The following is a 25,974-nucleotide window of genomic DNA, read 5'->3' on the forward strand; positions in this document are numbered from 1 at the left end:
TGATCAGAACAGCTCAGGTGGGGGGCAATTTATCGATATGACCATCCAGCTTGTCGCATTAAAATAATGAACCTTTTTTCAAACTCTGTTAACTGGGCGAAATCTCATCGAATACATCATAGATGGATGTCCAGAGGTCAGCAAAGTCTATACTAGCAGAGAAAGAGGTTTACTACACACTAGTAGCCTTTGAGAGACTTTATATAAGCCAAGGATGGAACAACTTTTAGGGTTTTAGGTGGCAAGACTGTTCATCTAATCACACCCCAACTCTAATCATTTGCTTTTCTGCCTGAGATGTAACTGCATGCCGACTTTAGCAGCAAAATGACAACTCCTTCTAGGTGATTGATTGTCTTTGACAAACAGTGTACATTAGTGGGCAAAAGATCATTTTTACTTCAATACGGGCAATCCTCCACTATAACTGCATCACATTGTTTAGAACGTTGAGTTAAATATGTGCAGTATGACCACATGTCTTTTTGCTTGTTGTTAGTTTGGCTGTTTCCTTAAAAAGTTAATGTCAAGATAGACTTTTATCACTTATCCTACATACAGGTGATAAAAGTCTATCTTGGCATTAACCTGACTGGTGGGAGTTTCATCGCTGAGACCCACACCAATCACAAGAACATTGGCCCACTCCTCACCTCTCTTCCTCACTGCAGGCTCACTGCACCCCCTATAGCGAGGAGGAAAGTGAAGTGGAAGTCGCACATGCACCACGCTACTCTAATCATTTCAATGTAGTTGGCGGGAATAGTCGAGTACAAACGCTTGGTGCAACTGATCCCCTCACTGATTTCCATCAGAACAACTGAAGATGAATGGAGCGGCACAGCGCATGCTTAGCAGCCACTCCATTCATTCTCCTCCTCACTGCAGGGCATGCAGTGAAGAGGGGAGGTGGATACAGGATCCAAATTATCAAGAGCGGTGGGAGCCCCAGGGGTGAGACTCCCACCAATCAGGCTTTTACCACTTATCGTATGAATAGGTTTTAAAAGTCTATCCTGAAACAACCCTATTAAATTAAAGATATGCATCAATCATTTGAGTATCTATCTGCAATGAATTCAAGATAAATCCAAGCCACTCCAAAAGTTCAAAGAAAACTGGTTTATTCATCCTTGTTCAATGCAACATTTCAGCTCTATACAAGAGTGTTTTTCAAGTCTTGAAATAAGTTTTTGTATGAAGCTGAAATATTGCACCAAGTATGGGTTAATAAATCACAACTTTCTTTAGACTTTTAGAGTGCTGCGATTCCTCTTGGATTTATTGTATGTGATCCTTTATTAGGGATCAGTCACACGGGCGTTTTAGTTGCGTTTGCGGTCCGCATCTATATGGAACCAATGCTTTTCAATGGAAGCGCTCACATGTGCGAATTATACATGAACAAAAACGGCTGCGGTGGAAATTATAGGACACCGTTTTGTAAAACGCAGGTAACTGCGGCATCAGTAGTTTTTAAACATGAAACCCCTGGATGCTGTCGCATCCAGGGGTTTCATCTTGTGCTCAACGGGACCGTGTGGGATAACTATGTTATTTTAATACATCAGACTTTATGAACAAAGCAATACCCAATGTTTTTTTTTTATATTTAAAAAAATAGGAAAACTGGAGATAAAATGTTTTATATATTTATATATAATTTTTTGTAATAATGAAAACTATACACTTATTTTTCCTATTTTTTAGGCCCCATTGTTTGATTGCTTATAAAATAAACTAAAATACTTCAGAATCATATTTTACTGTATTTCTCTGCAGGCGTTCTATTAAGCCGTGTCATAGGCATGGCTTAATAGCCAGAAATACATGGCAGAACTGGAGCCCTGCCGTGATACCCGAACAGCACATTGCCATCTCAGTGAGGTGGAGCATTCGAGTAATACAGGAAGCTCCTTTTCTCTGTTGGGCCATTTAAATACCACTGTTAAAATTGACAGCAGAATCTAAATAATTATCGTCCGCAATCTGAGTTTTCTCTGACTGCAGTCATTGCGATCGGCTGTCAGCTGTCACAGATAGCTAAAACCCACCATGTTCATAGTGAGCTCAGCTCCCGAGGCTGCTCCATACAAACCTTGCGCACATGTACATGTATGGCAAATGTCGCCAAGGGGTTACTGTTTATTTTTTTTAGCAGACCCCTCAGGATGGAATAACATAATCTACTACACAATTCCATAACATTTTTTGCAGTATAATGTTCATACTGGTCAGACAGAACCCAAATGATACTCATAAATTGTGATTTGTTGTGGTTATATTTCACATATAATCTTTGAATTAGAACTGATTTACTATAAAAGCTCCCTTACTATATACTAATGTAAAAGTAATGTTTTGTTCAACCACCTGTGCCACCAGATATCTTCTTTTAATGATATAAGTGCTGCTCATCTAAGGTACCAGTGACAACCCTTCCACTCTTCTGCCTCTACATCATGGGATTATTAATGTGGTCCAAATTCCGATCTACAACCATATATTGTCATAATGAGTTAGATGTTGTCATTAGACAGGGGTGTAACTATAGGGGTAGGTTCATCCCAGCCCACATGCCTAAGCGGGCCCATAAGGCTTCTCTTTTCCATATAGGAAGCCAAGTACTATGACTAAAGCATTGTAGTTGGGGGCCTCGTTACAGATTTTGCATTGGGGCCCAGAAGCTTCAAGTTATGCCTCTGGATGTGGACATTGATGTAGACTGTGAGATCAGTGTTTCTGCAAAGCAACATGGCTGTTTAAGGGTCCTTTCACATGAAACGATTATCGTCTAGTTTATTTCTAGATTGCGGGAATCAGAATGTTAATTGTTCAGTGTAAATGCTGCCAGCGATTGAACAATAAACAATAATTCACTCTCTTATCATTCAGTCTCTGCAGACATAAACATCAAATGACTGCCTATTTACTGTGAATGAAGGCGGAGGGCCTGAGCCATCTCACTGAGCAACCATTGTCCCTGTGTGAAAGCACAGCAGTCAATATCATTGGGGTGACTGTAAGGTGCATTAGCATCCAACAGTTGTCCTCTCTAAAAGGACCCTAAGAGAGGATATGAAGGGTATAGTACCGTGTTTCCCCAAAAATAACACACTGTCTTATATTATTTTTTGCCACAAAAAGGGCACAGTGTTTTATTTACGGGGGAGGCCTCATACTCACCTGGCCCGCGGCGTCTCAAAGCCTCCTGATGGTGTCCAGCGGCAGCGCGGTGTCCTCCTCGTCTCACCGCTAATCTTCTGCTGGACACGGGCTTTGAATACCCCGCCTCCAGCAAAGCGAGCGCCGTGATTGGCTCATTAAGTGCTGGCAGCCAATCAGAGCTGGTGCTCAATGAGCCAATCACAGCGATTCAGTGAATGACAACACTGAATGGCTGTGATTGGCTCATCGAGCGCCGGCTGTAATTGGCTGCCAGCGCTCAATGAACCAATCACAACGCTCGCTTTGCTGGAGGCGGGGTATTCAAAGCCTCGCCTCCAGCAGATCAGCTGTGAAACGAGAAGGACACCGCGCCGCCGGAGACCATCGGGACGCCGCGAACCAGCTGAGTATTGTTTTATTTGCTGGGGCACCTCAGATAGGTCCTATTTTCGAGGGAGGCCTTATATTTCAAGCCTCCACCGAAAACCCAGTAGGTCTTACTATCAAGGTAGGACCTATTTTTGGGGAAACACGGTAGTTGATCAAACATTCATTTTACTCTGCAAAGGGACTTTTGTATAGTTAATAGTTCTCCTTTAAATGATACAGAATGCAGACTGTAACTAAATACCTCCACTGACTAATAAATGAATATTTTCTAACTTCAAAATGGAATTAGACTAAATTGAAGCGTTCAAGATTCCAGTTACCCGGCACAAATAGCGTTCGCTCCAATGACTAAAATTAGTTTCCTTAGGGTTTTATATAGGGCTTTGTCTGTGTTCATGAATATCCATATTTTGCGAGATTTGCTTGTAACATTTCTCATCCATCCATCCTGGGCCTCTTAAACCCTGCTTTATTTACAGTAGTGAAATCACATTCTCACAAGCTGTGTAATTTCTAGTAGTAAACTGATTTTGCAGCCGGTTAATACAGATGTGTCTCAATGGTCCATTTTTTATTCTGCAGTTTAAGAAGTTAAGGGCCTATTTATAAGTGTGGAGAACAAAAACCATATGCCACAGAAAAGTACAGTTCGATGTGTTTTCTATAAAAGTTTTCACTTAAAGTGTTGCAGACATAAATAAGAAGCAGTAATACTTTCTACACTTTTAAATAGCTTTTGGATGTCAACTACAATACTGTTCCAGTTCTATTTCTAAGAATCCGTCTGTCTGATCATGAAAATGAAAACTCTCGCTGCAGCCTGATGTCTGAGAATTCGGTCGGTTGTTGGTTTGATTACCGTGTGGTTTAATTTTGCTTAGTATCACAGCTGAAAATGTTCAGTGACATTAAAGTAGTGCATTTTATTATTACGAAATACTAATTCCCATGAAGCTTAAATGGTCACTGAATTTTCAACAAACTTGCTAAAAGCCAATGTGCTAACCAGAGGAGTAACTTGAAGCTCCTGGGCCCCAATGCAAAACCTGTAACAGGGCCCCCAACTATAATGCTTTATTCCTAGTACTGGAAGAGAAGCCTTATGGGCCCCCTAAGGCTCCTGCGCCTGGATGCAACCGCATCCCCTATAGTTATGCCAATGGTGATAACTAGCAAAAGTGCAAGTCAGGCCAGTTTCACATATGCATTGGAACCTCGTTCTAGAGGATTTCTGGTTTCTACACCAACACAGAAGGGGGTTCTTTACTGTAAGAGCAGTGAGACTATGGAAATCTCTGCCTGAGAATGTGGTGATGGCAAATTCAATGAGTCTAAGAGAGGCCTGGAGGTCTTTCTTGAGTGTTACAATATTACATGTAATCGTCACTAATGTGGGTCAACACTGGGGAAAAGTAAGAGGCTGAACTAGATAGACATATGTCTTCTTTCAGTCTAACATACTTTGTTACTATGTTAAATGTAAGAAGTCCTGACATTAAGGCCCTACTACAAATTTTAAAATGCACGCATGTTGACTAAACCTAAAATCAGACAATTAATTTCAATAGCTGGAAAATAGTTATTTGATACATTGCACAGGCTGTGAGGGAGGTGGAGCGCTATGTATGAATGCGAGTATAGCCTCAATGTTTCCATGCACTGGCACTCACTTCAATGGGTGTTGTAAGACAACAGAGAAGTCAAATATTTACAAACATAAATTGCTCTCTTGCTTTTTTATATCAATAGATGAGATAAATAAAACACATAGACAGTTGCCAAAAAAGAAGTAAGTGAATCTTTGGAATTACCAAGATTTCTGCATTGATTGCTAATAAAATGTGCTCAGCACTATAGATGATGATTACTCAATGTGTTCAAGTAAAGACATGAGCAGTACAATTGTTTATGTTTTGCTAGTTAGATTGTGTTTGTCTTCAATTGCAAATAGCAATCAGACCTCATTGTATCTGTAATCAATGCAGAAATCCAGCAAAGGGTTCACTTACTTTTTCATGCAAGTGTATATCCTAACCGTAAAAGCTGCTGAACCTCTACAGCGAATTTTTCTGAAAAAACAAAACATTTACAGTACAAGCCATGCGGACAAGATTTAAAAAATCTTGTATACATGGAGCAGACAATTTCCATACAGAATGCAAAATTTGAAGCCTGCTTCAAATTCACAAAATCCACACCATTTAGGCATGTATTTCTCCACTACGGTTCCAAAAACTGTTAGGTACCTCAGCTGTAATCTGCAGGAAACCTCTGCAGCAAGTATTAAATTCATTGCAGTTCTGCCCCAGGCTTTGAAATGAAACATTGCACAGTTTCCACTTACATTAATAGGTTGTTTATCTTATGTATAGTATGTGCCGGGTTCTCGATAGCTAGTAATATTTTGTTTCTGCTCTGCTCTATGGCTCATTATCCTGAATGAGGGATTCCCCCTTCATTAAATTTCCAAGTAGAGTATTTGTAAATAGATATACGGGCTGCAATGCCTCTTTGAGGTCACCATGAGTAGATATCATGTAACTTCTAAGATGGTACCATGTCACTTCTAAGGTAAACATCAATGCACGACAATTCAGCTGGTCCAATGTTTTTTACTCTACATGCATCATTATTTTATATTGTTTTATCTGCTAACAAGAAAAACATAAAAGAACCGTATAGGAGGAAAACTATTCCCATCCTGCCATCCCTGTAATTTTGGTGAATTTTCCTAGATGCTAATACTATATAAATCCATTGCCTCTACAGAGTGAACATGAATTCTGTGAGAACATAAATACAATAGAACAGAATATACTCACATATATAGTAATATTCTCTTCCTGGTCTAAATTCAAATCCTAATGAGAAGGGAGTGAAGAGTTGGAATTTTTCCGAAAACTTTAGAGGTCCATTGGAAGAGTGCGGTCGATTGCACTCCCATCTTTTGAAGCCTTTGGATGTGTGATCACAAGAGCTGTAGCCATCAAAGTTCACCATGAATAAAACGTATCTTTCAGTTTTATCTTCAGGCACGGAGTCTTCATAATGAGGGCAGAATACATCTAGATAGTCATTGATACAGACATCAATGTGGTAGTCACCTCTCATGAACCTGCCATTACGGGAAGAAAAAAAGAAGAAATGGTTAATATTGTAAGTGGTTTGTGGATTTATAGAATATTATATAGTAACAGCTCCAAAATATATATTAAAGCTTTAAAATAGAACTGAAGTGAAGGTTTACCTTTATGGAGCTACTGAAATATGAAGCGAATTGAATTGGTAGGGGTCCCTTGAGCTGAGACCCCCATTGATTCCATGACTAAAGGGGCAACTACACTCTACTGATCTACATATCAAATCAGCACTGCTACTAGATTTCCATATCTGTGAGGTACAGTATTTTGATGGAAGTTCCATTGAAACTGATGGGACTGTAATGCGAGCAAAATGTCCCTTCAGTCTAGTTTTAAGAGCTGAGCTACAATGACAGATAACGATTAACCTTCACTTTAAAGTCATAAACAAGAGAATGTCCAACTTTTCTTTTGATCATCTATACAAATGTAATACTATAACTAAAAATAATACTAGGGACTAAATAAATAGGTTATATTTAAGCCCACATTTAGCTAAGGGTGGAAGTAGAATAAAAAGCCATAGAAAAATATGGTACAGACTTGGAAAATATTACAGATTCTCAAATATCTCAAAATATAAGAAAAATAATCATCATTAACAACAGTGATTAGAAATATTATCGACACTGTATGGATACAGTATGGTACGTTCAGCAACAAGCCAGGCTCTAGCTATTTACTATGATTTATGACATCAGGATGGCCGTATATATAGCTACACATTGCTGGCTCTTACTTTTAAGACATATACAAAGTCTTGTACAGCATTTACAAGAAATGTAAAAGCAATGCAGTTTCACTGCCAAACTACACAGAAAAGAATCTGCAGCTTTATGATAAAAGGATTCTGGGATATGAATTAATAGCGCTCGTGCTAACCTGACAGCTCTGAACAAGAGCCAGACGATCCGAGTAGCCTTAGGTAGTCTAGCCCAAATGGGTTCTCTCTTTAATTATTATAAAGCATTTTCCGACATGCTATACCGGAGAATTTGCAAGTGTCATTTTTGTGACATTTGACACCGATGTGCTATGAATGATAAATTAGGATTGAAATTTAAAGCCCACCCAAGGCTTTGTGAAGTGAAAAATGGCATGAAATATATATTTCAGCAAAGACAGGATGGCCATTTGTTGGAAGAATGGTTTTGTAATCAAAAAGACTGGATGAAATATATCAAAAGAACATTTCAGGCTTTAAATCGTGGAAAAATTGGCAATTTTGTGAATTTAATTAGTCTAATTCATGTAATTAGTTCATTGTTACCACTTATGTTTGAACCGGTAGGCAAATTGTGCAGCATTGAAAAATAAAATGAAACAAATGGGAGTCTTCAATAACACTGTATGGCGTTAAAGAGACTGTGGAGGCATTGGAGGTATGATCATATACTGAACAGTGTAAATTGTGATAGTAGATAATCACCATTATTCACTGGTGGCAGGGTTATTCTCTGACATATATATTTGGAGGTCCCTTCCAACTCTACCATTCTATGATATATAATCACAAGCGGTTCTAATAATTATACTGCAGATTATGAAACAAAGAAGAGACTATAGAGAAACAATCCCCCGCCCCTTTATGTCCCTTTAAAAACCACCATACTGTATTTAAAAAACTCTGCTCTCTGCTTCCTGAAACCTGTAGTCGTGCTTCCCCCTCAGATACAGTTGCTGATGATGTTGTGTTACCAGTATCCATTATCAGCCCTCGTGCACTACAATATGTTAGGATAGCCATACACACTAGGGCTCATTCCCACGCTTACGTATCATGTGGTGAATGGAGTCAATGAAAGTACATAGATTTTCATCGACCCATTCACATTAGTGTATATACATTGTGTGTAATACACATGTAAAAAGAAGGCAGAATGTTCTATTTCATGGCGTATTACATGCGTACATCCCTATTGTTCTCTGTGGGTTGTGTATTCAACATTGTCCATATTCAATACATATGGTGCACAATCTCTGCTATACGTGGCGACAGCAGGCTCACCACCGGCTCCCATGGCCTGGTCCACACAACGTTTTTCGCATACTGCCATGGGAATAAGCCCTTAGCTATAGATCAGTCATACAACCTATTTCAGTGGAACTAGACTATCATCTGATGTGTACAGCGGCCTACTGACTCTTCCTGATGTCAGGGAAAGTAAAGAAATTCAACTGCCATATCCTTTTCTTCTGGCAGCGTCTTTCTCAACTCACTACATTCAATATACATGTATGCTCAATGCTTGAGGCAAGATCGAAGTTGGCCAAATGATAGCTAATATGTACAGGTAGCCTTAAACTGAGTATGAATATTCTGTGGTATCACCAGAGAACTACGATAGCTGTTTCTAAGCAATGTCTTAAACATATTTAGGTTCTACCTAGTCAACTGTGCTTAAAACAGCTAAACAGTTCTTAATTATCACAACCAAAGTCATAATGAATGACATCATAGAAGTTAATTGAACATGATTGTGTTGCATTACTGTAACACATTTATATTTACTTCTATAGGATAACTGTAGTATTGGACACTGTTAGTGAATGTAGATATCTTCCAATACCACAAGATACGTGATAAAACTAGATGCCCTACCAGATATATCAATGAAAGATGTTCAAAATTAAAGGGAACCCGTCACCTCCGAACTGACTCGCTCCCCCATTCTCACAGTATTCCCCAGTGAAGCATGTATATTTCATGAAAATCGTACTCTTTTTAAAGTGCTGTGCACGCGCTCTCCCATAAAAGTTTTAAAAAGTCTGGTTTTTAGACTATGTGCGGACTTTCTCAGGCAACACCATGGGAATGGAAGAGCAGGTGAGTACAAAAAATACATCCTCCAGCTCCCTGTCGCCTCCCCTAACAGCACCAGAATTTAGTTTATGGTGTTGTTTGGAGGTGACAAGTTCCCTTTAAATTATTTTTATAGTGCTTTTTTTTATAGTAATTTTATAGCATCTTCTTACTGGTCATTAAGACATGTGAGAACATGTCAGCAGTTGGAGTTCTTTGAACGTAACATTTCTAGGATTGCTAGTTAGAAGAGACACACTAGTGAGAGCTATTTCTTCTTGGTTTCAACTGACTTCACTTGGATATTTATGTTTCTATGAATTAAGCTAATGATGGTCCCTCTGAAATTACTCAAGAGCGTAATGTGCCATCGGCTTCCCATATGGAAATCTCTAGTTAAAGCCAAATGAACTTGAAGAGCCAAAGTATGGTCCCTTTGTCTTATTATTCAGCGGGGATCTTGGTTCACAGACTACCACTAATGTGTCTAAATGACATTTAAGATGACGTTGAAATGTGGATATACACCCAATAACAAATTAATTTGCCTTAATCAAAAGGAAATTCCAAACAACTGACATCATCTATAGTCACTAAATAATCACACAAATTAGTTGGACATTGTATCAATTTGTCACCCTGCTATTGTATGAATTCTACAAAGTCTTACTTTAATGAAACAAAGTAAATCTTTTTTGGTCATCGTGCTTATCTGTCAGAATGCCCCCTCACAAAAGGTCTACTTTTAAGTTCACTGTTTTCTCTAGAAGTTTATACTTTCTATTTGTTTTTCTTGAAAAGATATAATGTGATCAAAGTTCATCTCCAGATTAATGAAACACACAGTTTATTAGAGAAACCTCTGAAACCTAAAATTATATATTACATCTAATGCACGGTTCACAGCAGCTCCTCAATCTATCACATTATATTGATGATACAATGACCCTTGCTCAGTGACCTCCTTTGCTATCAACTAATTGATCTTCTTCCACTAGCAGTCACATTGATGAACCACAAGTGTAAACAAAGATTAAAAAGGGGTCATGGCACGCTTCAGTTTGAAAGTTGACATTTGTAAAATGGTATTAATATTTCTTTTAGAAGTGCTGCTAACGCAAAATTCTTATTGTGTATACAAGTTAGATCGCATGAATTGCAGCCAAAGAATAGTAAATGTATCTCAACAAATAAAGTCCCAAATGTATTTCATTGTATACAAGACCTACAACTCAAGAAGACTGTCTCTTATCATGCTTCACCAGATGGCTATAAGGTTAAAGTTTGCCATAAACAGCCAAAAGTCTCACAAAAAAACTTTTAAAATCTCAATATGCTCCCAAGCACAGCTCGTCTTTTGAGCCCAATCTAATCTTAAAGCTACACAACAGAGTTCTTAATTTTATTGTAGTCCTTAAAGGGGTATTCCAATAACTTTTTTATCCCATATCAGTGGAGATCCAACCATTGAAACCCCCACTAATTGCCAGAACAAGGGTTTCGTATTTCCCTGAGAGTCTGGCAAAATGAATGGAGCAGCAATGCGCATGCTCAGCCACCGCTCCATTTATTTCAATGGGAGTGACAAAAATAGTCAAATTCAAGCACTCAGCTATCTGTGGCACTCCCTTTCATTTCAATGACAACACCAAGGATTGGCAAGTGCATGAACTTGGCTATTTTCAACACTCCCATTGAAATTAACGAAACAGTGATCAAGCAGGTGTATTGCCACTCCTCTTTCTCAAGGGAATATGAGCCCCCCTTCCAAGCGATTGAAAGGAGTCCTAGTGGTTGGACTTCCACTGATCAACCACTTATCTCCCATCCTGTGGATTGAGGCTAATTTAACCATACCGAAATACCCCTTTAGGCCTCAGACGACCGTTTTTTGCCGCGATTTGCGGATGCGCATGCGATCTGCGCATATATAGAACCATTGCTTTGCAATGGGATCGGTCACATGTCCGCTTTTTATGCGGATATGCGATAAAGTATAGGACACGACGAATCGCAGATCGCGCCTATCTGCGTTCTGCGATTCCTTGTGTTCTATATATGCGCTCAATGGGGCCGGCGGCAGCAGTGCCGACCCCATTGAGAACATATACTATAAAGATCATTCTCCTCTGCCACAGCTGTAACAGCTGTGGCAGAGAAGAACGATGTTCGCCCATTAAATTCAATGGAGCCGGCAATACAGTCGGCTCCATTGAAAGCAATAGGCTGCCGGCGAGCGCAGGATGAATTTTCGGGAAGGGCTTAAAAATATAAGCCCTTGCCTGAAAACCATCCAAAAATGTGTAAAAAAAAAATTATACTCACCTTGTCCCTGCAGACGTGGGTTCAGCCACGGCTGGCTGGCAGTTCTCCTGAACTGCTCTGTGTAGTATTCAGCAGGCGGGGATTTAAAATCCCCACCTGCTGAATGGGCTGCCTCTGATTGTCACAGCCCTCACCAATCAGAGGCAGCTCTCACTCACCCATTCATGAATTCATGAATGGGTGAGTGAGTGCTGCCTCTGATTGGCTGAGCGCAAGGACCAATCAGGGGCAGCTCTCAGCTATTGAATGACAGCTGAGAGCTGCCCCTGATTGGTCCCTGTGCTCGCGGGAAGCCCATTGCTTTCAATGGAGCTGGCTCCATTGAATTTCAATGGGTGGACAGCGCTCCTTTGATCAGGCGCGTTTCGCCGAAAACGCTGCTAGCTGCAGATTTTTCGGCGAATCGTCGGCCCCGGTCACGTGATTTGCGGATGCGCATCCGTCATGCGATCCGCAAATCGCTGCAAAAAACAGTCGTCTGACCGAGGCCTTAAGAGTAAGCTCAAGAAAATGTCATGGTATGATTTTATGTAGTCCAGCAACATGTAGCCTGAGCTATTCTTGTTCATGTAGGTTCATGTAGTCACCATAAAATATAGAGAGACAACGACAACCTAAGTATATCAAAAACTACATGTAGTAACGGCCCACAAAGCATAAGTATCCAGAATATTATCCTAGTTAAAGGATAAAAATAAGCAATAGTGTATGTGAGAATCCCACATCTGGTGCTCAGGCAAACGCATTCCTTATAGTAGAGGAACACTTCATGTCTTATTTATTGTTTCCACTTCCGTGAGTTAGACTTCTATATGCAATAAAACAGACAGCGGGATTTCTTGATCTGAAGGCAATAAATGATGATATGGAATTTCTTTCATCTTTCACTATTGCTCAACGTGCTGTCTGAAGTCTCTAAAAATTATCCAGTTTTTTTCCAACACATTTGCAACGTTCTTTTAATTTCTCATTGCTTATCTAGCCCCAACATATCCCACAGCTGTACAGAGACTGTCATCATTCAGATCAGTCTCTGTACCCATTAGAGCTCATGATCTAGTTTCCCTATCACAGGCACACACAGCCATGCTAGGGGCATTCCAAAATATTTTTTTGTTCATATAGAATATTTTTATTTTGAAATACGCTAATAAATGTAACTAAAATGAACATATAAAAATAATTTTTTTTCAAGGGGGTGGAAACTTTTTATGATACTTTGATAATTCTATTTCACAGACTTCTTTCCAAGGTTTTAAAGACTAGTGAAAGGAAGTCTTGAGTTTCCTGGATCCACAGGTGGAAATTAGTAATACATACAGTAAATGTTCATTGACTGACCTTTACCCTTTACAGCTGCTAGAAGTGGCAGTAATGTAGGCTTCCCAAAATGTTTGCTCATTCAACAGGCAGAATGACTCATTAATCAAATTCTCACAAAATTATCCAGTGCTATACCAGACTTTCCTTTGCATATATAATTAAAATGACAGATTAATATTTTTTTACATAAATGATTTAATGTAAAATGATTTTCGGCAAGTACATCAAATGAAATTCGAAAAGAATTACAGAAAATTATTAATTTTAATACTAAAATAATGACATTATTTTATAATTCATTATAACTGAAATAGGTTTCGTGTTAGAGTAAAAGCAAATGTAATCCTACCGTCTTCCAAAGGGAAAAAAAAGAGACAACTAGAAAGGTCATTATTCTTGATAAGGACAATAAAAAGTGTGAAAGTCGCTCATTACCTGATTTCTAAAGTCACAGGAACAGTCACATAACATTCACCATGTCAAATATTTCCCATCAGCTATAAAGTCAGCAGTCATATCTGTTCCGGGAAGGTCAAAATAAAGGGAATTTCTGAATATTCAGCATGATAAACTGTATATCAGGAAACACAACCAGCGCTCCACTAAATACTGTAAGATGATGGTTCATAATACAAAGATGAAGCTTTATAAAATGTAGAATTGAAATGCATTGCTATTCCTGTTGGCATCTGTCATTATGACTCTGCGCTACTGCAGCATCTGGCGACGTATCAATATGTACTTTTATAGCCACTGATCTCAGACACCAGCTCATAAAGCTGCACTATATATGCATGTATTAGTAACCAGTGTTGAGCCAACCGAACCAGTGGTGCCTGTTTCCAATTGAACTTTGCTAAAAATTTGGTTTGGCACAAACCCAAATTGAGGTTTCAACACAATTCTACCCGAAAATACTGGTTCTGTTCACTCAAAACTAGTCCTGAACACTTGTGTATAACACTGTCCAAGAGCCATAAAAGCCCTATATAACATGTGTTGTACAAGGATTTAATGGTTCTTAGACTGAGTTATACAAAAGTTTTTGAGGTTTTGGTGAACTTCTAGTTCAGTTTGAACTAATTGGGACCAAACCAAACTTTTTTTCAAAAGTTCAGCAAGCTGCCAAACCAAACTTTTCAAAAGCTCGCTTATCAGTAGTAGAAACCATTGCATAGTACTAATATTGTATGTTCATATGCAAACTACATCTATGGAATGAACTAAGGTTCCTTGTATGTCAATAGCTTTGAGCGATTGCCAGAGGTTTTTTTTAAACTAAGGGTAGATAACGGTAAAAAACAAAGAAGTACTTCTCTTTTAACTGTCTCGGCATTCCAGCACAGTCACTCCATTCCCAGCCACTCCAGTACCCCATGCAGCAATGACATCATGTTCATCATTCAGGTGATCACTGCAGTCAATCTCTGACCTCAGTGGACAAGTACCGCACAAGATTGGCCAGTGGTTGGCCTCAGCAGTCATGTGAATAATGAATGGCACATGACCACTGAAGGACTGGAGTGGTTGAGCCACAGCTTCAGCTTAAGGGCTCAGTCACATGGGCGCATCCGGGCGACGATACGCCGTGTTACTGCACGAAGAAGATGGACGCACTACAGGTGCGGATGACTCCCCGCACCGCCGGAAGAAAGAACACATGACCGGCAATGCCGGTCATGTGTTCCTTCTTTCGGTGGGGCGGAGAATCGTCCGCACCTGCAGTGAGACCGTCTTATCCTGCAGGAACACGGGCGCATCAGCACCCGGATGCGCCCGTGTGACTGAGCCCCAAAGTCACACGGGCATTGACGGTCATGTGTTCTTTCTTCTGGCGGTGCGGAGAGTCGTCCGCACCTGCAGTGCAGCTGTCTTATGCTGCAGGAACACGGGCGCATCGGCACCTGGATGCGCCCATGTGACTGAGCCCTAGAGGGTGAGTTCTGTTTTTTTCTATATTTTGTAACATTATCTGCCCTCTTCTCACTTAAAATAAAAATCTGAGACAGTCCCTTTAGCCATAAGTGACAATTGGATTTTGTGTTGCATTTAGATAAACATATAGCTTTCTTGTCTGTATTTTGAATGTTACATTTAGATACCCCCCACCACTAATTTTATAAGCATCCTTGATCAGTGGAACCATGAATGCAGGTCCGCATGTGCTAAAAAAAAGTCTAGAATTCAGATAGTTAAGGGTACATTATGCCCACCTGTGTGTGGGCTAAATCTGTACGGTTTAGCAGCAAATTCAAATTTGTCTTTGTTACCAGCGGCGTCACATTTTGTTCCTTGTAATTAAATGCAAGTACTGAACTAAAAATAAACTTCTGGATTCGTGTGTCAGAATCTACGTAACCGGAATGGAGAAAATTATTATAATGATATGAATTTTAGTCAAATAAATAATCTCAATCTAATTATGATTAATAAGAAGCTAAATCATTTAAATGAGTTGCTTAGTAAAACAAGCACAGCCTCAAATAATACTGTACTTGGAACATCTTATTCATTGCAAGATGATCTTTGTGCTTTTATCAGCATGATCTCAAGGTCATAGTAATTCCATTTAACTTTCTGTCTCAGTTACAATACTCATTAAGACCTGGTAAATTAAAATCTGTATTCAGGACATCTCCATAGCATCTGGCTATTGAGAAAGAGGATATCACATTCTTTAACATATCGCATATTGCTATCTAAAGTTGGAAACACAGGTTTCAAGCAACCAACAAGTAGTGAGCCATCAGAGAATAATTTTACGGCCAATGGATAAGTAAATTTAATATAAAATTAATCTATAGTTGCAAGAAAAAGTAAGTGAACCCTTTGGAATTACCTGGATTTCTGCAATGACTACCAATAAATTGTCGTGTGATTGTTATTAGAGACGAGCGAGCACGCTCGGATAAGTCAGTTACTTGAGTGAGCCTCGCTCTTCTCAAGTAACTGCATTCTTGTCCGAGCATGCTTGGTGGGGCAGCGGGGGGCAGCGGGGGTAGCGGGGGAGAGAGTGAGAGAGATCTCTCTTTCTCCCCCCCTGCTACTTGCCGCCGCCCCCCCCCCCCCCCGACAAAAATGCAGTTACTCGAGAAGAGCGAGGCTCGCTCGAGTAACTGATTTATCCGAGCGTGCTCGCTCATCTCTAATTGTTATCAATCAGTCACAATTATAGGCATATATAATCTAACTAAACTAATAACACACTTGTACCATACATATCTTTTATTGGGCACATTGAGTAAACACCTACAGTGCAGGCAGAAAAAGTAAGTGAACCTTTTGGAATTACCTGGATTTCTGCATTGACTACCAATAAATTGTGGCCTGATTGTTATAAGAGATAAGCGAGCATGCTCGGATAAGTCAGTTACTAGAGCAAGCCTCCCTCTTCTCAAGTAACTGCATTCTTGTCCGAGCGTGCTCAGGGGGGCAGCCGGGGGTAGCGGGGGAGAGAGTGAGAGAGATCTCTCTCCCCCCCCACCCCGCTACCTGCCGTTGCCCCCCCCCCCCCGACAAAAATGCAGTTACCCGAGAAGAGCGAGGCTCGCTCGAGTAACTGATTTATCCGAGCATGCTCGCTCATCTCTAATTACCCATCCACTTGTTTATAGCCATTATTGTATCTGCTTCTTCACTGATGCATCCTTTATGTTTAAATTAATCACATATACTAGGTTTGCGCATTTATTTGTAGGAATTGCATTTTTACACACTGATGCAAAAAATAGAACATCTCCAATGATACAAGCCTTGACTAGACTGGAATAATCATTTTGCTTTGTTTTCACTCCTAGTTAACTATAGAAATGCATACTATAAAATATTTCAATGGAGTTAGTTAATGGCTTATTGTGTAATCATGATTCTGCATATTCTGTGAATTAATATAATAGTTCACTGAAGATGCTCAAGTCTAATTATGATAATGTTGATACAATATTGGTATATTTCATATTCTGCATCACGTTTTACAGTGTGTTCCCATTTAATGTACATGCAGATTGTGGAGAACAGTAATATATGGGGGCACTATAATACAGCAGTATGTCTTGAATTTGTGACAGCATGGCCCATAAAATGATCGTTTTGAATCTAAATGGTGATTTCTGTAGTATCCAACAATAACTAGAACAGTGGGGGGGATTTATGATTACTGTCTAAAATTGAAACTTCTTAAAACTAGAATAGGCAGGGAGAAGATGCAACAAATTTAACACAGTGGCGCACCCTGTGTGATCAATTTGGGACATCTCGCTAGGCATGTTAGACACTTTTTTTCCCCTTATACCACTTCTTGGCTTACTTTATACCAATATTTTTGAACAAAATTATGCCCCATACTATAAATTAATCATTTTAAGACACCTCACAGCCACACCTTCTTTTCTAGACACTTCTCAAAACTGTATAGTGAAGCATAGAAACTGTCTAAAGCACATAATAAATCTATCATACACAATGGAAAGCTCATGCATTTTACATAGTGAATCTGCTCTATTCATTTCAATGGGACCACCAGCATAAGCCAAAAGCTTGAATTTGACTATTTCCAGCAGGCCCATTTAAGTGAAGGAAGCTGAGGCGGAATGCACAGTCATCGCCATCGAAACTTCAAGACATGCCAAGGGTGGTATCTCAGAATCGGTGGGAATCCCAGCAGTCAGACCCTACTGATCAGCAAGTTATTCCCTGCCCTGTAGATACAGAATCTCTTTCTGAGACAGGACTACCCTTTTAATTTTTCTGTGATAGTGTTGCAAGAGAATTGAACACTGACTGCTTACAGCTTTTGAATATTTAATATACCTAATATTGAATAATAGCGCTATTTCCTTACTCACCCTGCCGCAACAAGTTGTTTAAGGCATAAGTCTGGAAGTAGCGATATCACTCACATAGGTGACTTGCAAATTTAAGAATGTACTGTAGCCACCGACAATGTTTTAGTCATTAACACACCATTCTTCACGCAAGAGGTAAATGTGTGGTAGACCGCTGAGGGCTAGGGTCTCATCTGTGGGAATGCTCTTGACTTGCTTGTTGTCCAAAAGAGGGATTTGTCAATGACAGTCAACCCCTCCAAAGACAATCAAAAACCATTCAGCTTCCGATTGGCCGGGCCAGCATAAAGTCCCAAATCCTACTTTCCTGATTGGCAGAAGCCTCCCCTCCTTTCTCTAAGGGTGCATTCCCACGAACGTATATCGGCTCGGTTTTCACGCCGAGCCGATATACGTAGTCCTCATGTGCAGGGGGGGAGGATGGAAGAGCCAGGAGCAGGAACTGAGCTCCCGCCCCCTCTCTGCCTCCTCTCCGCCCCTCTGCATTATTTGCAATGGGGAGAGGTGGAACGGGGGTGGGGCTAATTCTTGCACCTTAGCCCCACCCCTTTCCCGCCTCCTTTGATTGCAAATAGTGCAGAGGTGTGGAGAGGAGGCAGAGAGGGGGCGGGAGCTCAGTTCCTGCTCCTGGATCTTCCATCCTCCCCCCCCTGCAGATGAGGACGACGTTTATCGGCTCGTCGTGAAAACTGAGCCGATATACTTCGTGGGAATGCAGCCTTAGATAATGTAGGAGAAAATGGTTTCAGCCCATGTGGCTAGACCAGTGCCCTAAGCTTTAATGCATAATAACTCTAATGATACCAGTTTTTGTTTGGTATTATGTGTGGACACCCTAGTGCCTCACTTCACATGGATCAGAGATACAGATTATACTATAGGTCTACTGTAGCCCCATTTCATAAATGACAAAATCCCAGGATCCAACATTTTTTAGTTTTGGCTAGCGATTGACTTTTTCCCAAATACCCTTTGTTAATTGCAACCTCTAAAATGCCTAATGTCATTTCCCCATAGATGAATGGCAGCAGAATTAGAAATAGTTGAGAAGTTGATCTACTTTCAGTTGTACTCGATCTGACAAATAAGCTCACCGAGGATTATACATCCATATATACTTACAAACATGAATTAAATGAATAAAAATAACACAGTACAAAGTATGTAAACAAATGGAAGAAATACGATATTTTGGAGCTATTAATAATGACACAAACATTGGGATTGTGATTAATAAAAAATGAAGACTGATAAATACGGTGGAAGGAAAAATAATCACGCACTTGCATACTGCTTGGTACATTACCCTCATTACATGCAAATTTAAATCTGTTTGTTCTTCCTAGTCTGATTTGCACATATGCTACAACCTGAGCGATGTGTAGAAGCTCCGCTAACACTAAGATTAATAGTCAAGGTCAAGCACTGATGGTGAAATCCTAGTAGAATGTAAAACAGGGGAAGCGATAGGCAATACTGTGTCTACACAACACAACTGAGCAGTCTGAGGACAATGATGCAGTGATCCTACCTGGAGCAGACAGAAAAGTTTTTTTTTAATCTTGTTGTTAAGTTCGCTATTCAATTACAGTTTATCGGGGTAATTAAACACTGAGAAAGAATGCTAGGCTAATTGTTAGATTATGATAATTACAAGTCATAGCTCTGCTAAAGCTGATCAAAATAAGATGTGGTTGCATGCACTTAGTTAAAGCTGCTTTGTAATCTTGGACTGCAGCAATGAAAGCTTGGGCCATTTATAACTAGTTCATTACAAATCAGCCAGAGAAGCTTATTACTTGTAACCTTCCTCCTTCACCCAGTCTAGTGGAACCAAACTCCAAAAAGGTTGTGCCCAAACTACTGCCTTGGGTTGGCCCACTTCCATCATAATTACACAGTCGAATAAAATTAGGTTAGTTCAATGCGAAGAGATCAGACTTGGAATTAGTGTGTCAAACGAGTGTTTGCAGCTCCAAGGTGAATCTCAACGAACACAGTGAAAAGGAATTACACAGACGGAAACAGAGGTGAGACCTTATTCACTTCATATGTAGGAATTAAAGACTAAATGGACCACATATATCAATTCTGTGTCACTCTAATTGTTTTTGTGGCTCTTTTAGAAGTTTGTTTTGTATCTACTGTCACGGGTCATTTGCTAAATGTGTCACATTTTGTATTGGATAGGGTGTGGCGCTTTTGGTTTAGTTTTGTGGCTTACTTATACTGTTAATTAGTCCGCCTTTAGCATCCATATGTGACTTTTTGTGACTTCTTAAAGTTGAAATTCATAAATATGGATAGGTAGAGAAAAAATTGTATAGTAGTATGTTAGCCGGAAAAAAGTCGATGTGATGTTAAATACTTTTAGATAAAAGAAAAAAAAAGTATTATTAAAGTGATAACTTTATTGGCTAACCAGAAAACATATATTTCCAAGTTTTTAAGACTATCTAGGCTTGTTCATCTGTAGCCTGATAAAAATACCTACAGGATGTGGACAAAAATATGGAAACACTGTACGAAATGCATGCATTAAATCATATTTCAATAAGACACAGAGAGACCGATTTTAAGTGAAGGTAATATGACACAGAAGTGAACGTCTTCCCCCGCAACAAGGTTCCATTGGTAAGGGGTTTGAGCCCTTAGCTGCTGTTACCAGCTGGCTCCCAAAACCACCCAGAGCAGGGCAAGAGGTGAAGTAAACACGAATTTGGCGGGAAAGCTCTCAGCCAAGCATGGATTAAAAGGGCAGTCAGTGCTAATGATTAAAATCCCATGTATTTCGTACGGTGTTTCCATAATTCTGTACACCCCCTGAAAGTAACCCTGAACACTTGCACTTTTCTGGTTAGCCACTAAAGGTATCACCTTTATGTTATTTTGTCTTTTTTATACATAAATTATCTTGCACCATAAACTGAGTGCATGCAGTATTTGACATCATTCGCACCAAAAATATGCCAGAAAAAGTGCAGGACATTGTACATGTTGACTCACTTATTTTATGTGTCATTCCATTACATACAGGCATGAGAATCTAAATTTGAGACCATCTGAAATACTATTAAACAGATAACACAACAATCTTGAGACACACATGCTATTAATTTGGTCCCTAGAACACAGAGTCAACTTCATTCTATTTAATAATATGATTATAACAATTTAACAATAGTAAGATATGGATCAAAACCACCATTTTTTGTTCTCTGGGCCAATGAAGAATGGACACCAGAGGACCGGAAAACAACCAGAATTCTGCGAAAATAACCAGTTATATCCTCTTTGTAATCTCAGCAATAATCAAGGTAAGAATAGAGCATTTGTTACTCAGGACCTAACATTTCTTTTTCTCTGAAGGGCACTGAGTACACAATACCTACAGGCAGCTCAATGCACATCAATATTATTCTTAGGATTGAGGGAATTCATCAGACAGACACCATATGTCACTCAAGGCAATGACCCATTCGGATTCCTGTCAACTGTGACAACAGATTGAACTTTCTAGTCCAAAAAGTATTCTGCTGGAAAAAAGTTATATGGAATCCAACTAATCACTTTGGGGGATCTATCAATTTCTGCCTCCTTTTCACTTCTCAGCCAGTGATGAAATCTAAAAATCTACAAATCAACAACTGTAACACTTTGTGGTGGAAAACGTGATGTTGCATTAAATATTTACTCTGAGATTCAATGTGCTTGTGGCTCATACGTTGCTGGTGACATTAATCAAATTTCACGGCAGGACGGCCATTGCTTTGATGTAGAAATAGTTGATTTAAATGATCTTCCGATGGTAGAATTTTTTGCCGTGTGTTTTCTAAAGAGTTACATAAAACAGAACAGCTTAATGTCTAAATGATAGTTTACAAACCAGGATTCATGCTAAATTAGTAGCCACCTGCAGTTTCTATTCACTTTCAGATAAATGGAAGGTGTTTGCAGATGTGCACATTGAATGAAGAGCAGCAGTAGACACGTGATAAAGAAGCAAATTGCTCTCGAAAAGGGTTAGAAGACAGCATGCAATACGTGCAATAGCAAGCTATTGACAACCTGTTGTGGAACAATCAAACATAGAGCACCCTGACAATAGGAGCTGTCTCATCGCTAAAGCAGCACCTCAGCTGTCAGACAGTCTACCATATGTTGCCATAGAGATACTGCCATATTAATGTCACAGGTTAATTCTTTCTTTAAAGGGATTGGCCAGTTTATGTGGACTCTGTTTTCAAGTGCAAGAGGGGAACAGGAAAACCTAAAACATGGCCATTATTCATCACTAAGTCTGCAATATTTTCCTTCATTTTAAAAGGCATACCTCCTGCTGATAGATAGCTTTCTCCCCGCCGCCACACCACTCTCATCCAGCATGCTACATGATCTGGAGGGGCATGTGAATGAATAACAGCGCATAAACTGACTACAGAGCATCTGCACATGCACCGGTCTCAATGGCCCATCTATGACTCATTCCTTGGGAACGTCTATGAAATTCACACATGCATGCACAGATGCCCTGTAGTAAGTTTTACACAATGTCATTCAACGATGAGCATTGTCATGTGCCCCTCTAACTCACTGCATCATGCTGGGTGAGAGGGGCATGGTGCAGGGAGAAGGCCTTCCATCACCAAGGGTTGTCCTTTTCAGAATGAGGGGAAATACCGCAGAATTGCTGCTGAACATACATTAGTAAGTGAATGTGATGGATATGGTTTCCCCATACCTCTGCCGTAAGAGTAGTATTAGATGGAAGCCACTTAAAAGAGTATGCTAGGGAGGTCCTTCAACGAAGTTGTTGCAGCCCTACACTCAATTCTTTGCTCTTACATGCTGCTTGGTGTGCTTTTCCCCAAAAAACACAGGCATTGAATGGAAAAAGAAGCATCATCATACTTTTATCTGCCTTGTACCTTCTGGATTGATAATGGCCGTATGTGGCCGAAAACGTGTATTGTATTCTAAAGGAAGACATGAATAAAGATTACTTTTGACTTCTTGGATGTCTGCGGTCCCTAGGTTCCGTTATATGAGCTGACCAAAATAAGCATTTTGGCTCTGTTTTTTTGGGCTTTCTTTTTACAGTTGTTGCCATACAGGACAATAAATGTGTTCAATTTATTGTACAGGTCATTTCGGATACGATGATAACAAATATGTGGAGGGAGGGTTTTTGGTTTTTTTTACAAAGGGGAAAGTGCACAAAAAGGCATTTTTTAGTTAATATATATATTTTTTTCACCATTTTTAATTTTTCTTGTACATTTTTTAATATCTCTGTAGGGAACTTGAAAAGCTATGATTGCTATGATAATGCATTGCAGTAATTTTGTACTGCAATGCATTATTGCATACAATAGCCATCATAAGCCAGGGCAGGCCCAGATACCATGGTCTGGCATCCGGTTGCTATGTCAACCAATTGCCCCCATATGATTACATAGCAAAAGGCTAATTGCATCACAGAATAACTAGCCAGGTACCGTAATTCTAATCTAAATTGCTCTACACTATGGCATCCTGCTTTTAAAATTTATTATATTGACGCGATCTACCTGAAAATAAAATAGGTTCATTCACATTTGCGATGCTTCCCTGCATCGCACTGTGTTGTGACACTATGCAGAGAAAAAAATTACAGCATGTCCTTTCTTTTTGCGATATCGCCCATTGTTTTCAAAGAGGCCAATGGAAGCAGTGCCAGACCAATTAAATCAATAGAACATTGCGATCCCCTGCTGCAGCTGTGACAGCCGCGCCGGGGAATTCCTTCAGCCCCGCAGAGATGCGAGGCTATTTCCATGTGAAAACACCACGCATCCAGGGGTTTTCCACATGGATTGTGAGGGCGATATCAGGCCGCGATTCACGACCCGCTATCATCCTCGCCAGTGTGATGGAGCCCTGACTCTCCCTAGTGGCGCTGTTGGCTGAAGCACGACAGCACCGCTAGACTTAACATAGGAACTTTGATACATTGAGTGACCTATCAGGCAAGGACGAATTCAAATTTAATGATGCTATGGCAGTGATGAGGATGTCACAAATCTAATGACATCAAAATCATCCAGCAAATATCACGCAAAGGGGTCAAAGTGTGGTGCAAGAAATAGCCTGTAGGCCTATTTATATTAGATTTACTAGTGATGAGTGAGCTTTTGAAAAGCTTTGGTTGGCTGGTTTGCTGAACTTTTGCAAAAGGTTTATTTCGAATGAGTTTGAACTGAACTGGAAGTTCACCAAAACCCCCTAAAACTAGTGTATACAGTAACACTGTCTAAGAGACATACACGTCCTGTATAACACTCAAGGGTATGTATTAGTGCTTTTATGGCTCTTAGGGCTCAGCCACACGGGCGCATCCGGGCGTCGATGCGCCCGTGTTACTGCAGGATACGACGGCCACACCGCCGGAAGAAAGAACACATAACCGGCTCCATTGCCGGTCATGTGTTCTTTCTTCCGGCGGTGCGGAGACTCGTCTGCACCTCCAGTGCGGCCATCTTATCCTGCAGTAACATGGGCTTATCGGCGCCCGGATCTGCCCATGTGACTGAGCCCTTAAACAGTGTTATACTTCAGTGTTCAAAACTAGTGTTGAGCAAACTGAACCATAAATAAATAGGAAAGGCCAACAGCACTCACCACAACCCATATGAGGGGGTCACTCCAAATAGAATACTGCACGCCCAAAAAGGGATTGAATTCACATCCCAATGTAAACAGTCCAATTGAAGAAAGGAATCAGGCAGCAGATTTTAGGTGCTAAAGTTTTTTTATGCTTTTTATGCAAAAGCATATCTTACATACACCTCATAATCAAAAAGAGATGGCGACGTTTTGACCCCAAATAACCAGGTCTTCGTCAAGCTTCCTTCAATTGAGCAAACTGAACCGGGAGAAACCTGTTTCGGTTAAAACTTTGCTGAAAGCTCTGTTTTGGATTCATATGGAAACGAACCTTTAAAAGAGTTCGACCCCAACAGAAACAGGGAATTACTTGTTTGATTTTCTTAATACTATTACCACAGTAAACTGTGGAATGCTGTTTTGTCAATGAGCTCCAAACTAAAGGCTACCTTAATACTTACAACATCTGCTGAGGGCCTGCAAGGAAACTATGGGGAAATCCAGCTCTGTGGTTATTATACTCTTGTGGCTAAAGAGAGCATCTGTGAGAATAACATCATATCAAGGAATCGCTATTCCTTAGCTTTCCTTAAATATAATTTGCTAAAGAAATAAATATAATTTTTGTGACTGGGGTACATGCAAAGCAAAAGGAAGGTAACTTGCCATCTATGTTATTTCGTCATTCTCCATCTTCTTCACAGCTGTTATTTCCTTACATAAGACGCTATAGTTCTACTAAGCTGCAGACCGAATAGAGCTTCATTCAACATTCTGCATTTATAAAAAGAATACTATTTCAAAGTAAACATGTGTGACCCTTATCTCAATCTTTAAGGATCTTTGTTCTATATCTGTCTCAGAAGTGCAGTACTAGTCTGCTCTGTAATGCTTCTCTGGGCATAGTTGGGCCAGACACGTGGATGATAAAGTAAGACAGTGAACTGAGGGGCACCTTCATGCTGTGTGACATGGCAGTGCATTGATCCTCCGGTGGTTAGACTGGTGTTCATCTTCCCCAGCGCCTATGGCTTTAATCCCTCCAATTGCTGCTTCTACCTGTGTATTGATCGCACACTGCAGTGGGAATTTAACTTGCTGGGAAAGGAAAGAAGAAGAACATTTCTGCCTGTTTGCAGCATAAACAGACTTACACATCAAAATAGTTATTTGAGGGAAGTGGGTTTAAAGTAAAAACATTTCCGTGTGTGTTGTGTTGAAGAGAAAATATTGCTATTTCCAGTAAATGTAATAGCATAGTATTCTTCTTACAGGAATGGGAAGAAATATGCTGTAAATCAATAGGTGTAACTCAGTTTATTGTAGCATATTGTGT

General features: G+C 39.9%; 1 protein-coding gene across 3 annotated transcripts in view; it reads right to left on the reverse strand.

The window, feature by feature from the left end:
• EFNA5 (ephrin A5) overlaps positions 1-25,974 on the reverse strand; it is a 423,677-nt gene that overhangs the window by 84,823 nt on the left and 312,880 nt on the right. For all 3 annotated transcript variants that reach the window (XM_066603042.1, XM_066603041.1, XM_066603039.1), the window contains exon 3: positions 6,381-6,673. In XM_066603042.1, the coding sequence (XP_066459139.1) occupies positions 6,381-6,673 (293 nt within the window). The remainder of the gene's footprint in view (positions 1-6,380; positions 6,674-25,974) is intronic.

This window comes from Eleutherodactylus coqui, chromosome 5 (assembly GCF_035609145.1).
Source record: "Eleutherodactylus coqui strain aEleCoq1 chromosome 5, aEleCoq1.hap1, whole genome shotgun sequence".
Lineage (NCBI taxonomy): Eukaryota > Metazoa > Chordata > Amphibia > Anura > Eleutherodactylidae > Eleutherodactylus > Eleutherodactylus coqui.